Genomic DNA, 15,879 nt, shown 5'->3' on the forward strand with positions numbered 1-15,879 from the left:
TTCAGGGTAATTGTACAGTCAGATATGAAGTTCTGTGAGCAGTGCAGATGGGCTGGCAGAGCAGGTCATGGAGTTTTTTGAATGATATATAGAGGAATTTTGCTAGCAGAGACAAGAAGGTGATTATCCCTTTGTATAAGGCAATAGTCAGGTCACACCTTGAGTACTGCATACAGGGATGGAGGTCTCATTTTAGGAAGGATGTAGAGTTGCTAGAATGAGTACAGAGAAGGGCAACAAGATTGGTGAGAGGAACAAAGGGGTGCGCTTACGAAGAAAGACTAAATTCTGCAAGTTGCAGCATCTGGAGGCTATGCACCTTCGAGGTGATCTGACTGAGGTGCATAAGGCCTTGAATGGTTTCAATAGGCTAAATGGTGACGGGATACATCCGCTTGCTCAGATTAAAACTCTGAGGGGGCATAGATTCAAATTGAGAAAAGACAGTTTTAGAATAGATGTGCGGAAGTTTGCCTTTAGCAGCGAGTAGTTGATTGCTGGAACAGACTCCCATCTGTTGTTGTGGAAATTGACAGCTTAAATAAATTTAAGGCTGAACTAGACAAACATTTGGAATGACTGGATGAGTTAGATGGGAAGTTTGTTTGTTTTTTGGCTGATGCTGTATAAGCTTTATAAGCTTGCTTCATATGTCTCAACTAATGCTGATGAGTCTCTTCCATTTAATGGAAAGCCTATCCATAGTTTTGCTGATTATAGCACATTACATTCCACCTTCCAGTTTAAGAAACGTTACCTGCACAAACAGTTTTAACTTCTCGAATATCCCTACCAATCCTTCAAAATGCTGATCTTGAGGTAATTCTTTAAGGTGGTAAACATAGCTTATTTGATTTCAATTATTCTGAAACTCAGTCGTGTCTTATATCTCACAAAAAGAATTCTTCTTCTCCTATGCTTGTCTTTGGTGTCACTCCAATTTATAGGCAAGATCATATATCTCTATTGGGGATTACTCTGACTTCTAATCTCTCTTGGCATAAGCACCTTACAAATGTTGCTTCCTCTGCACCAAAAAACTGGGTTTTCTCTTTTTTACTTCCTGCGTTACTTTTCTTCCAAACTCCTCTTCACTCTATACATATTGCAAATCCACTCTACCATGAAATATTGTTCTCACATATGGGGTATCTCAGGCTTCTAGATTCCATTCAGAAAAGGGCAGTTAGGTTAATTAATGACTAATCTCTAACAGAGGTTTTCCACTCTCTTCTCATAGATGTTCTGTTTCTGCTGTATGCCTTTTCTCTAGATATTTCCATGGGTACTGTTCTGAATTGGCTTCTATAATTTCCCCCCTCTCTTCCATAGCAGTCCGAACATGTGCCACAACCAGTCAACTTTCCTTTACTGTCCTACTTCAAACTCATAGAATCAACTTTTTTTTTCTTCCTCATTTATTCATTCAACTTCCATTTTCTGGAACAACCTTCTTCATATGTATTTCCTAAAAATTACAATCTTCAGATGTTCAATTCAAATGTTAACAAGTATCTTCTTTCATATTCTCAGCCTTCAATCCATAAAAAAAAAACTGCAGCCATTATCAACCCACTGCAGGATGGAAGCCTCCTCAACAATTCATGCTGAGGGAAATGGACCATAATCTGCCATACTGGTCCAGTGCGGGTTGGCAGATTGGCTTGAACCCCGGTCTACTCAAAGAGCATGTGCTACTGCATTCCCGCTCATGACCACTTAGCTATGGAGGCCTATTAGCCTTCAATCCATGCACAGTACTAAGTACTACAGGTTCTAATCTAATATCTTTCATGTTTGGGGTTTTCATTTAAAAAAAAAAGGATCTATTAGAACACCAGACACTAAATATGGCGACAAAATTTGAATCTTATTGCTATAAAGAAAAAAATAAATATTGACAGCTTAAGGAGTTGAATGTGGTTCCTTTAGCAATTATAATTGATAAGTAACAAATTTACCAATATGATCGTAGAATCACAATAACTACACTTCGAATTCTAAAAATTTAGTATCATTCATACCACATTGTAGTATCATTCATAAATACCTGAAGTTGCAATGATAGATGCAATAATAATCCTATTTCAATCCACCAGTTATGCAAAAATAATAGTATCATGCTTCCAAGTTTGTGTTACATGTATTATGCTATACCATTATGCTTGAAATTTACAAGTTAATTATAATATATAATAAAATAACACTAATGCCAACCTACATGATTAAAACTTTAGAGCTACCTATTTATCACAATTAAAACACTAGAATTCCTCTACCATACACTTTATAATGCTATAACAATGGTGGCAAAATTCAAACAATACAGATGTTCTGTGTATATTAAATAAGTAGTAACCTACAAAATCTCTTTTTCAGGGCCCACAATTAAAAAATTCTTGACAGCAAAGTTATTGGTACAAGTTATTAAAAAAATAATAAATTCTAAAGTTAGTGAAACATTATTAGCATCACATTATAAGCCTTGTGATAATAATAATTGTTTTATCTTAAAAAAATTAAAAAAAACTTGCTTTGCTCTTTGAAAATGTAGAGAGATCAGTGTAAAAATATAAAAAACTTCACTGTGAGAAACTAATCTCATTTTTAATTTGATTGATGGTATCTGTCAATTATTATTAGGAGCAACTACTGAGAGCTGTACATCAAGGATTTTTAATGATATCAAGAAGTTACAGGAAAGGTTCCCATGGCTGTTTATGATTTATAATTGACAATACAACAGCACTCGGTGGAAAGCAAGACTTGTCAAATTATTTCTAGATTATTAGAATTTTTTAAGTTTGTTTGTTTGTTTTTGGTTTTTAGGAGTATTAGCAACTAAGGCCATATTTCTCCAGGGATATTGCAGCGGTCATTCCCTGACCTTTCTGCATCCTCTATATTTGGTGGTCACGGGCTCAACCCCCAGTCTAATCAAGAAGCATATGCTATGCACTGCTGCTCCTCCACCTAGCTATGGAGGTGACAATTTTTTAAGTGTCAGATTATTGAGAATTCTGTATTTCTAAATGAGAGATTTATAGGATTTTTAAGTGACTGATTTACTAGTTTCACTGTATGTCCCTTCAAATGCATACAGAACTCAACTTTCTGTAAATATTAACAAAAATTGTTAGTTATTTAATTTTATAATTCACTGTGTATATTTTAAAAATTTATGCATATATGGATAAGTTTAAGTTGGAAGATGTGCTTGTTTTGGATTTCAGAAGATGAAGTTAACAAGGAAGAGGAAGAAAACAAGAATGTTGAAATTACTGGACCCAAACCAATGCTGCCCTATTCTTCCATGTTTATACTGTCACCAACTAATCCGTGAGTTCTATATGGAAAATATTTTTTTATTTACTTGTTGAAATACCCAACTTTGCATGAGTTCCAGTAATCAAATTTCTACTAGTAATTTGTATGTAAGAATGCAATAATTATTTTGTTTTACATTTGTGATGCAGCTCTGAGATGCTGAGCTGTTTATTAAACAAGAAAAAGATCTGAAAAATTAAACATTTAAATGTATTAAACTAAATTGGAAACAAAAAATATTAAAGGACTGTTTGGCAGCTTCTCTGACCATATTGTGAATTCCACAAATATAGGGTGACTAGATGCTAATGACTATAACTGAGGCAATAATGAGTTTTTACTCCTAGAATCTGAGAAAAAAATTTAAACAAAGAAAAATCATAATAAAAACAGGGCAAGAACTTTACCCTGTTTTTATTATGATTTTTTTTATTTAAACAGGGCAAAAACTTTGCCCTGTACTCTAGAAATGAAGAAAAAAAAATGTTAAGAAAAGAGACAGTATAGTTTAATATATCATAAAAATAAATACATATATATATTAGAGGAATAATTAAGCAGTATTACAGTAAAATAAATCATTAGCATTAGTAGGGCATATGATGCAAGAAAGCAAGCTTATATAATATCAGCCAAAAAAAAAAACTCCAAATGTTTGTCTAGTTCTGCCTTGAACTTATTTAAGTTGCCAACCTGCACTGCAATAGATGGAAGTTTGTTCCAACTATCAACCACCCATTGGCTAAAGGAGAATTTCTGCACATCTATTCTACAGTTGTCTTTCCTCAATTTGAATTTATTCCCCTCTCAGGTGAGTAGTCTGAGCAAGAGGAAGAATCCCATTAGCATTGAGCTTGCTCAATCCATTCAAGGCCGTATACACCTCAATTAGATGACCTTGCAGGTGCCTAGTCTCCAGTAGCTGCTATTTGCAGAACTTAAGCCTTTCTTGGTAACACCAACCCTTTGTTCCACTGACCAATCTCATTGCCATTCTCTGTACTCGTTCCAGCAGCTCTACATCTGTCCTAAACTGAGACCTCCAGACCTGTATACATTATACAAGAGGACATTGTACAAGAGGCCTTATATAAGAGGATAATCACCCGCTCCCTGCTAGCAAAATTCCCATATATCATTGACAAGACACTGTGAGCTACTCTTGCAGCCATTTTTGCATTGCTCAGAAAACTTCATATCTGACTGCACAATTACCCCCAGGTCTGTTTCATTCTCCCCTACTCTGAGTGTAGTACCACCCACTTGATATGTTACTCTGGGGTTACTGCTACCCATATGCAGTACTTACATTTGTCAATGTTAAACTTCAGTTGCCACCTCTCAGCCCATCTGACCAACTTTTCCAAATCCTGTCAACTTGGACATTACCCCTGATATACCTTCATTAATATCATTCATAAATACCAAAAACAACAATGGGCTCATTACCAAACCCTCGGGGACTCCACTAATAACATTAGTTCATGAAGAGCAGTGTCCATTGATAACCACTCTCTGTCTTCTCCCACTCAACCATCCTTTTATCCATTGTCGCAACTTGCCCTTAATGCCATACTGCTCCAATTTTTATAGTAGTCTTCCATGTGCCACAGTACCAAAAGCTTTCCTAAAATCCAAGTATATGATATCAAAATTATTCTTTGCATCCAATTCCTTTGTGACCACATTGTAGTATCCAATCATATTTGTCAGACAAGACTTCCTCTTAGCAAACCCATGCTGTATCTGAACAATAACTGCAGTCTTGTCTAGATGATGCTGCATCGCTTCATTAACCAGTGACTCCATTATTTTCCTTGGAACAAAAGTCAGGCTAACAGGTCTGTAATTACCCATGTCACCCTTTGATCCTCCCCTTTGTGAATTGGGGACACATTTGCACATCTCCAGTCCATGGGGACCTCCCTTGAGTCCAAGAAATATTTCATAATTAAGGGTGAGAGTTTGCTTACTTCCTTTGCTGCCTCCTTTAATATACCTGGATAGATCCCATCCACCCCAGGTGCTTTCCTTATATTTAATTTCAACAATTTCTTCTCCAATTTGCTCTCAGTTATTACAAAATCACTTAGCTCCCTGTTAGAGTTTGAAAAACTTCTGGCATTCCCCTTCTTGAAGAACTCCTCATGTGTAAATGTAGATGCAAAATACTCATTGTTTGTCAGCTACCTGAGCATGAACATCAATAGTCAAACCATCTATGTTAAGTGGGCCAATCTGATTCATCCTGTTCCTTCTACAATTTACATAAGTAAAGAACTCTTTGCTGTTTTTCTTTGCATCCTAACTAAACATTACTTGTAATCTGCCTTCGCTTGCCTAACCTAATTTATGACTTGATTGCAGACTAGCTTATATCTGCCATAGGATTCTATGTCATGTGATAATTTATATACATCCCATGCATTTTTTTTCTCTGCCACAAGCTGTAGTAATTCATCTGACCTCCATTTAGGCCTAAACTTTGAATAGTATTTCTTAGTTGGTATGAAAAGCCTAGTACCCTCCAAGATTAAGTCCTTGAAGGCTTCCAATTTAGAATTCACCATTGGTAACGTCATCAGTTGATCCCACTGAATAGAATTTAAAAATTCTCTGAGACCACTGTAGTCACCGTTATTAAAGAAAAACCCTTTCCCTTACCTCTGATGGTAGTTAAATCTTTAAGTAAATCCCACATCAGTACACTGTAATCACTACCACCGTAGTGGTTCCTTTACCTGTAGATTCTTAACACATGAAGAATCAGTGCTGATAATCAGATCAAGAGTATTGCTCCCTCTGGTTGCCTTTCGAACATGTTGCTGTAGAAAACAATCATCCAATAAATCCACAAAAGTTTTGTTAGTCTGAAAATGACAATCCATAAGTTCCTGTCAATATCTGGAAAGTTAAAATCCCCATTATAAGACAATCTGATTTACTGATGCACTCCTGCACAATTGCTCATTATACATCAGATTCATTAGGCCTATACCACGCCTACTCTCATTTTCCCTTTCCTAGTGCTGATGTCACACAACACTAACTCAACATTGCATTGTCCACCAATATGAATTGGATGATTATAAGTCAAAGGTTTGCTCAATATTATTTTATTAAAAGTTTTTTATTAGGTTTTTTTTTTTTTTTTTATTAAAGGCTCAATTTTATTGAACTTCTTCCTGTGCCTAACATATTTTGATAATCGTAATTATTAAAATCGCTATATGTTACATTTATGTTAATGCTTCACTGGCCGGTGTTGTTGGAAAATGTCCACTGGCCACTGAAGGAAATCTAATTTTAAAATATTCATTGAAGTGATGTCAATGTGAATTTTAATTTTCCTTGATTATTGATTTGACTTTTGATCCATATCATTAATTCTTTTCTTATAGAAGAAGTTTATAAAAAAATAAGAGATAATAATAAAGGAACGTTTTTGTTAGACTTTTGTGAAGCCAGTTTTTGTATATAATTATCAAGCGAAGAATTTGAAATTAGCAGCATCTAGTATCCACTTAAGGACAAATATTAGTACACTCTTTGATTTCAAAAAAGCATCTTGGTGATGCCCAGTCACTGTGGTGACTGGGCATCATCAAGATGATGATGCCTGGGTTGCAGATTTCTTTCTGCTTTTGTTTTTCTCAAATTGCACTCACGAACAGCAAAGATTAACCCCAGGGGCTCACATCTGGTGAATATGGGCTTGGCACACCCAGGGTCCTGAGCTGTATATCATCATTCTTCTCTTTCTTGGTGATTCCCTTCTACTTCTCTCTCTCTCTCTTAGGGTAACTCGGGAATTTTTTTTTTGGCTGGTGCAGCATAAGCCTCGGGCTTCTTTGCACCATACAGCTAATAATAATAATAATAATAATAATAATAATAATAACACCCAAATGTGAGAATAAAAAATGTGTAATAAAAAGCACAATGGAGGGGGGGGTAATATGTATTTTAATGTAAAAAAATGAATATTTCACTGTTGTGTTCATGATAGATTTAAAGTAAAGGTGGCTTTAATGCCTTTATTTCAAGCTTAAGAATGCCGAAAAAAAGTCTACCATCGTGACTACCATTATATTTTTAATGTGCCTGGTAATGGATTAAATTTACACAAAGTTTTACAAGTTTTTAATTGCTTTTACATCCAGATAGTTTCAGTCATCTATTTCTGAAAATATTTGCCAATTTTTTATAATTTATGAAGTTTCTTGAACGCAAACTTTGAAAAAAAAATCATGTACCAGGTACATAATGAGTTGTTGCCGCTCTATTGTGAGGTGGATAGTGTCACTGATAATGTCACAGTGGCAGCCTTTAAAAACATTTTTATTGCAGGAACTCATTATGAAATTGTTACAGTAAAATAAAACATTATCAAACTGATACAGTAAAATAAATAAAAAAAATATTGCTGCATTATTTTTATTGAAAAAATAATTTCAGTACAATGAAATACAATGAATGGAATTTTTCATTGTACTAGTGGCTTTAATGCCTTTATTTCAAGTACTAGTTTCATTGTACTAGTGTACAATGAAATAATTCGTATAAAATATATTATAATAACACTAAAATTATTGGGCTATGGTAACTGAAATAAGATATATAATTTTGACACTCAAATGATTTTAATTCCCTAGTGAATACTCAATCGATTGTTGTTCCATAACGTGTAGTATTTACTTAAGTATTTGACTTAATATCTAAATTGAAAACATCTTTCATAAATTTATAAAACTTCTTTCCAGCCTCAGAATTTAATTCTAGATTGAAATCACCAGCGAGAACTATAGGTATGCGATCCAGTGGCGCTTCCAATAATTTTGCACCTTTAGTGGAAAAAATAATTCTTTTTTATGAATTTTTGAATTATATCTAACGACATCCCTGGAGTAATGCACTGTATATGGCAACGATGAAAATAGATTCACTATTGAATTTGCACAAAAATCCACAAATGTCTCCAATTTCATCTGATACTGCTGTCACATTGCTGCTATTATGTTGTGCAAAGATACGTGGTGTACTGATGATAGTTGAACCTTCATGTTGATATATCACAACACCACCACTACGAACATCCAACCTTTTAAATTGAGTCACACGTTGGAATGGTTTAAGTAATATATATTCATCATTATCCAACCACGTTTCAATTAATATCAATATTTTGGATTGCTGTAAGATTGTGTCCGTTTCGAAAACTCGAACATGAACTCGAGCATGCCTATAGCGAGAACTATAGGTATGCGATCCAGTGGCTCTTCCAATAATTTTGCACCTTTAGTGGAAAAAATAATTCTTGTTTATGAATTTTTGAATTATATCTAAAGACATCCCTGGAGTAATGCACTGTATATGGCAACGATGAAAATAGATTCACTATTGAATTTGCACAAAAATCCACAAATGTCTCCAATTTCATCTGATACTGCTGTCACATTGCTGCTATTATGTTGTGCAAAGATACGTGGTGTACTGATGATAGTTGAACCTTCATGTTGATATATCACAACACCACCACTACGAACATTCAACCTTTTAAATTGAGTCACACGTTGGAATGGTTTAAGTAATATATATTCATCATTATCCAACCACGTTTCAATTAATATCAATATTTTGGATTGCTGTAAGATTGTGTCCGTTTCGAAAACTCGAACATGGGCACGTAAACTTTGTACATTCATTGACGATATAGATATACTGCTTTGTATGAAATCTTACAGTTCATCCTGTAGAGATGGTAGCTTATTATTTTTCAAGCGATCTATTATTATTATTATTATTATTATTATTATTATTATTATTAGCCATATGGTACAAGGAAGCCTGAGGCTTATGCTGCACCAGCCAAAAAAAAATTCCCGAGTTAGCCTGAGAGAGAGAGAGAGAGAGAGAGAGAGAGAGAGAGAGAGAGAGAGAGAGAGAGAGAGAGAGAGAGAGAGAGAGAGAGGAATCACCAAGAAAGAGAAGAAGGATGATATCCAGCTCAGGACCCTGGGTTTGCCAAGCTCACAAGCTCATACTCACCAGATGTGAGCCCCCGGGGTTAGTTCAGAATGAAGTTCTATATAACTAGTAGCTTTGCCGGGGTGAAATGTGAAATCGTCGTTCGGATTTGTAATATATAAACCTTGCAATGAGGTCACTTGATATAACGCCGCGTATACAAGTTGCTGTTGATAAACTTTTTCATAATTATATACAACTTTGTTGAAGGTCCCTCCTTGAGATTTATATATAGTGAAAGCACAAGCACATACTAAACGGAATTGTGCACTTCTACATATTAATTTCCTATTGTTCTTGAATGGAACCATAGTTGATTGGTTTAGGGGCTCACATCTAGAGAGTATGGGCTTGGAACACCCAGAGTCCTGAGCTGGATATCATCATTCTTCTCCTTCTTGGCAATTCCCTTCTACTTCTCTCTCTCTCTCTTTGGGGAATTCAGAAATTTTTTTTTGCCTGGTGCAGCATAAACCTCAGGCTTCCTTGCACCATATGGCTAATAATAATAATAATAATAATAATAATAATAATAATAATAGGTACTGATTGACTAGATGAATGTTTATCTTTCACATATTGTTTATAACGAGATTGGATGTTATGTCCTATTTTTGACTCAGGAAATTTCATCCATACTTGTTTAACTGTTTTGTTGTCCTCAAATTCGAAATATACTAAAGTACCAATTGCACCATTTACCAATCCATCAACCACATCTATATTTGTAGTAATCATGTACGGTTTTCCTTTCAATAATGGTAGAATGTATGGAAGTCCTGCAGTTTCAGTCACTGACATTTTATTACTTTTATTTTTGATATCCGTGGTATAAATCTTGTACAACCACTTCATGGGTTTCATCTGCAACTATAGCATTTGTATTATAGGCATTTACATAACTATTTCTTAAAAATAGTCGAATCCCTTGCGGACATAAATTAGCAGCATATTCTTTGGTAACAAATCTCTATTCTATAATTTTAAGTTCATCTGGTAATAACATTAGCATTAGTATTAGCATTAGTAGAGGTATATGATGCAAGAAAAGCTTATGCAGCATCAGCCAAAAAAAGCCAAAAAAAAAAAAACTCCCCACCCATTTCACTCCTCCATTCATTCCAAATGCCTGTTCAGCTCAGCCTTAAATTTATTTAGGCTATCAATTTCCACCACAAAAGATGGAAGTCTGTTCCACCAATCAACTACTCGCTGGCTAAAGCCAAATTCCCACACATCTATTCTACAACTGTCTTTCCTCAATTTCAATCTGTCCCCACTAAGGTTCTTAATCTGAGCAAGAGGTAGAACCCCATCAGCATTCAGCTTGCTCAACCCATTCAAGCCCTTATACACCTCAATCAGATCACCTCGCAGGTGCCTACTCTCCAGGTGCTGCAATTTGCAGAACTGAAGCCTTTCTTGGTAACAGCATCTCTTTGTTCCCCTCACCAATCTTGTTGCAATTCTTTGTACTCGTTCTAGCAACTCTACATCCTTCTTAAAATGAGTCCTCCAGACCTATACACAGTACTCTGGGTATGGCTTGACAATTGCCTTGTATAATGGGATAATCACCTCCCTGTCCCTGCTACCAAAATTCCTATATGTCATTGAATAGACTCCATGACCTGCCCTGGCATTCCGTCTGCACTGCTCAGAAAATTTCATAATCGACTGTACAATTACTCCCAAATCTTTTCACTTTCCACTTCCCTGAGTGTAGCATTAGTTGGTATAAACACACAGTTGGTATGTTTCTCTTCTGTTATTGCTACCCATATGCAGTACTTTGCATTTGTCAATATTAAACTTCAGTTGCCACTTCTCAGCCCATTTGCCCAACTTATCTAGATCCAGTTGGAGTAGCATACTGTCTTTACTGTTGTTAGCCATAATTATGAGAGCTTCCTTGGACTCAGGGGAGGTACCCATAGACTGGAAATGTGCAAATGTGATGTGACCCCAATTCACAAAGGAGGATCAAAGGCTGACACAAGTAATTATAGACCTGTGAGCTTAACGTCTGTGCCAGGAAAAATAATGGAGGCACTGGTTAAAGAAGCACTGCAGGATCATTTAGACAAGACTTCAGTTATAGCTCAGACACCGCATGGTTTTGTTAAGGGGAAGTCTTGCCTGACCAACTTGATTGGATACTATGATGCAGTCACAAAAGAACTGGATGTAGGGAATAACTTTGATATTTTATACTTGGATCTTAGAAAGGCTTTTGATACTGTTGCACATGGAAGACTGCTACACAAATTGGAGCAGTGTGACATTGGAGGCAAATTGCTGCTATGGATAAAGGGGTGGTTGAGGGGGAGAAGACAGAGAGTGGTAATCAATGGACACTGCTCATCGTGGACTAATGTTATTAGTGGAGTCCCTCAGGGCTCAGTGTTGGGTCCATTATTGTTTTCTGTATTTATAAATGATATTGATGATGGTATATTAAGTTTAATGTCCAAGTTTGCAGACGATACAAAGGTTGGCAGGGTTGTCAAGGACACTACTGACACTATGCTGCTGCAACAGGATCTGGAAAGGTTGAGCAGATGGGCTGAGAGGTGGCAAATGAAGTTTAACATTGACAAATGTAAAGTACTACACATGGGAAACAGCAACCCCCAAAGCAACGTATCAACTCTGTGGTACTACACTGACAGTGGTACAGAATGAAAGGGACTTGGGGGTGGTTGTGCAGGCAGATATGAAGTTCTCTGAGCAGTGCAGACGGGCTGCAAGAGTAGCTCATGGAGTATTGTCAATGATATACAGGAATTTTTCCAGCAGGGATAAGGAGGTGATTATTCCATTGTATAAGGCAATGGTCAGGCCACACCTAGAGTACTGTATACAGGTCTGGAGACCTCATTTCAAGAAGGATGTAGAGCTGCTGGAACGAGTACAGAGAAGGGCAACAAGATTAGTGAATGGAACAAAGTGGTGCTCTTACGAAGAAAGGCTTAAGTTTTGCAAATTACAGTGTCTGGAGACTAGGCACCAGCGAGGTTGTTTGTTGTTGTTTGTTATTTGGTTTTTTAGGAGCATTAGCAACTAAGGCCATATTGCTCCTGGATATGCGGTGGTCATTCCCTGACCTTTCCGCATCCTCCGTATTTGGTGGTGACGGGCTCGAACCCGGTCTAATCAAGAAGCGTGTGCTACGCACTGCTGCTCCTTCCCACCTGGCTACGGAGACGCCTACCAGCGAGGTGATCTGATAGAGGTGTATAAAGCCTTGAATGGTTTAAGCATGCTCAATGCTGATGGGATTCTTCCTCTAGCTCAGAAAAATCACCTGAGAGGGCATAAATTCAAATTGAGGAAAGACAGATGTAGGATAGACGTGCGGAAATTTGCCTTTAGCCAGTGGGTGGTTGGTTGGTGGAACAGACTTCCATCCCTTGTGGTGGAGGTTGATAGCCTAAATAAGTTTAAGGCTCAGCTGGACAGGTATTTTGAACGAACAGAGGGGTGAAGTGGAAGTGGGTTTTTTTTTTTTTTTTTTTTTGGCTGATGCTGCATAAGCTTGCTTTCTTGCATCAAATGCCTCTACTAATGCTAATGCTAATCTCATTATTAGCCATTTATAATTTCAGGAATCTCATTATTAGCCATTTATTTTTTTTCGTGCATGATATTCCTTCATTTGTTCTGCTGAAGTTTTAGATTCCTGATAAGTATCGGGCATAGTAGAACTCTGTGATTGACAAGTATCAAGCATAGTAGAACTCTGTGGTTGAATTTCATTATTATTCAGAATATTTTGAATTTCTAATTTCCTTTACTTCCATTCTCGATATACCTTCATTATTTCAGCTTGAGTTTTTTTTGGGTGCAGTTTGAGAACTCCCAGGCATACCAAAACACTCTTGTTGAATTTCATTCGGATTCACATTTCTGTCCAACTTCCCTTACTTTCTTTCATGATATTCCTTCGAACGCTGGGCTGTAGATTTCCGCACAGTCACTCACATATTAATCATTATGCTGAAAAAATGGTATAATGTAGTGTGTCACTGCTCAATTGTACTTGTTGTGTCATTGCAGCAACAAGTACAACGCATGTGCATCGGGTTTTGTGATGATTTCTAATTAATGTAACAAGTTTTTCCCAAATAACACCTGTAAAAACGTTTTTAACATCAAAAAGAAAGAGAGAAAGGAAAAAAAAGCCCAATGACCTGTGATTATTCCTTGCTTCAGATCACAGTTTGCAAGTTAAATTAGTACACTATGTATATAAAGTGCTTAGCATCATAATACACAGCCATTTCTGAATAAACAGAAAATTTTTAAGGTGGCATCGTTTTAGGTTATATCTCATATTGTGAATGCCTTCACAACGAGTTGCCATGATATTGCACTACTTCGAATAAGTAACGCTTCACCTAAGGAGAAGACTAGTGTTACTTATTCTCAGATAGGTACCACCACCCAGACAGCACTGTTTCAGGGCTATTTGGCCCTTCGTCAGTGAGTGGGTAGGTACCCAAGTGATGCAATGATGGCAAAAACAGTTATGAAGTATAACTCCACAATATGAGAGATGCCTGATGGTGTATGATGTATTTAGACTAAGGCGCATTTAGGGCTAGAGCCTCAAGCTGCGAACAAATTATGATGCTAAGCACTTTATATACATAGTCTAAATTAGTCTAAATACATCATACACCATCAGGCATCTCTCATATTGTGGAGTTATACTTCATAACTGTTTTTGCCATCAGTGCATCACTTGGGTACCTACCCACTCACTGACGAAGGGCCAAATAGCCCTGAAACAGTGCTGTCTGGGTGGTGGTACCTATCTGAGAATAAGTAACACTAGTCTTCTCCTTAGGTGAAGCGTTACTTATTCGAAGTAGTGCAATATCATGGCAACTCGTTGTGAAGGCATTCACAATATGAGATATAACCTAAAACGATGCCACCTTAAAAATTTTCTGTTTATTCAGAAATGGCTGTGTATTATGATGCTAAGCACTTTATATACATAGTCTAAATTTGTTCGCAGCTTGAGGCTCTAGCCCTAAATGCGCCTTAGTCTAAATACATCATACACCATCAGGCATCTCTCATATTGTGGAGTTATACTTCATAACTGTTTTTGCCATCATTGCATCACTTGGGTACCTACCCACTCACTGACGAAGGGCCAAATAGCCCTGAAACAGTGCTGTCTGGGTGGTGGTACCTATCTGAGAATAAGTAACACTAGTCTTCTCCTTAGGTGAAGCGTTACTTATTCGAAGTAGTGCAATATCATGGCAACTCGGTGTGAAGGCATTCACAATATGAGATATAACCTAAAACGATGCCACCTTAAAAGTTTTCTGTTTATTCAGAAATGGCTGTGTATTATGATGCTAAGCACTTTATATACATAGTCTAAATTTGTTCGCAGCTTGAGGCTCTAGCCCTAAATGCGCCTTAGTCTAAATACATCATACACCATCAGGCATCTCTCATATTGTGGAGTTATACTTCATAACTGTTTTTGCCATCATTGCATCACTTGGGTACCTACCCACTCACTGACGAAGGGCCAAATAGCCCTGAAACAGTGCTGTCTGGGTGGTGGTACCTATCTGAGAATAAGTAACACTAGTCTTCTCCTTAGGTGAAGCGTTACTTATTCGAAGTAGTGCAATATCATGGCAACTCGGTATGAAGGCATTCACAATATGAGATATAACCTAAAACGATGCCACCTTAAAAATTTTCTGTTTATTCAGAAATTGGCTGTGTATTATGATGCTAAGCACTTTATATACATAGTCTAAATTTGTTCGCAGCTTGAGGCTCTAGCCCTAAATGCGCCTTAGTCTAAATACATCATACACCATCAGGCATCTCTCATATTGTGGAGTTATACTTCATAACTGTTTTTGCCATCATTGCATCACTTGGGTACCTACCCACTCACTGACGAAGGGCCAAATAGCCCTGAAACAGTGCTGTCTGGGTGGTGGTACCTATCTGAGAATAAGTAACACTAGTCTTCTCCTTAGGTGAAGCGTTACTTATTCGAAGTAGTGCAATATCATGGCAACTCGTTGTGAAGGCATTCACAATATGAGATATAACCTAAAACGATGCCACCTTAAAAATTTTCTGTTTATTCAGAAATGGCTGTGTATTATGATGCTAAGCACTTTATATACATAGTCTAAATTTGTTCGCAGCTTGAGGCTCTAGCCCTAAATGCGCCTTAGCCATTAGTACACTATTTAATTAAAGTATACTTTTGATGAAATATACTGCATGTACTGTATTTAACACAGTGTGCCTGCAGTTGAATTAGCAGACTATTTAATTAAAGTATACTTTTGGCGAAATGTTAATGGTTGACAAGGCTCTCATCATAAACTCCCCCCCCCCATTGGTGTCTGCGCCAAATTGTAGAAATTTTCAAATTTAACCCTAAACCGTGACTTTTTTCAACATTAATCGAAATTATTATTATTTTTGGCCATATGGTGCAAGGACACTTGAAGCTTATTTTTTTTTTTT

At 36.7% G+C, this 15,879-nt stretch overlaps 1 protein-coding gene across 1 annotated transcript in view; it reads left to right on the plus strand.

Annotated features, from left to right (window-relative positions):
- The window catches only part of LOC150087800 (voltage-dependent calcium channel type A subunit alpha-1-like), a 1,442,149-nt gene that overhangs the window by 435,140 nt on the left and 991,130 nt on the right, over positions 1 to 15,879 (plus strand). Inside the window, exon 17 of the mRNA XM_090369204.1 lies at positions 3,234 to 3,339. Coding sequence (XP_090225330.1) covers positions 3,234 to 3,339 — 106 coding nt within the window. The remainder of the gene's footprint in view (positions 1 to 3,233; positions 3,340 to 15,879) is intronic.

This window comes from Mastigoproctus giganteus, chromosome 3, assembly GCF_048544385.1.
Source record: "Mastigoproctus giganteus isolate SK-2022 chromosome 3, ASM4854438v1, whole genome shotgun sequence".
Classification (NCBI taxonomy): Eukaryota; Metazoa; Arthropoda; class Arachnida; order Uropygi; family Thelyphonidae; genus Mastigoproctus; species Mastigoproctus giganteus.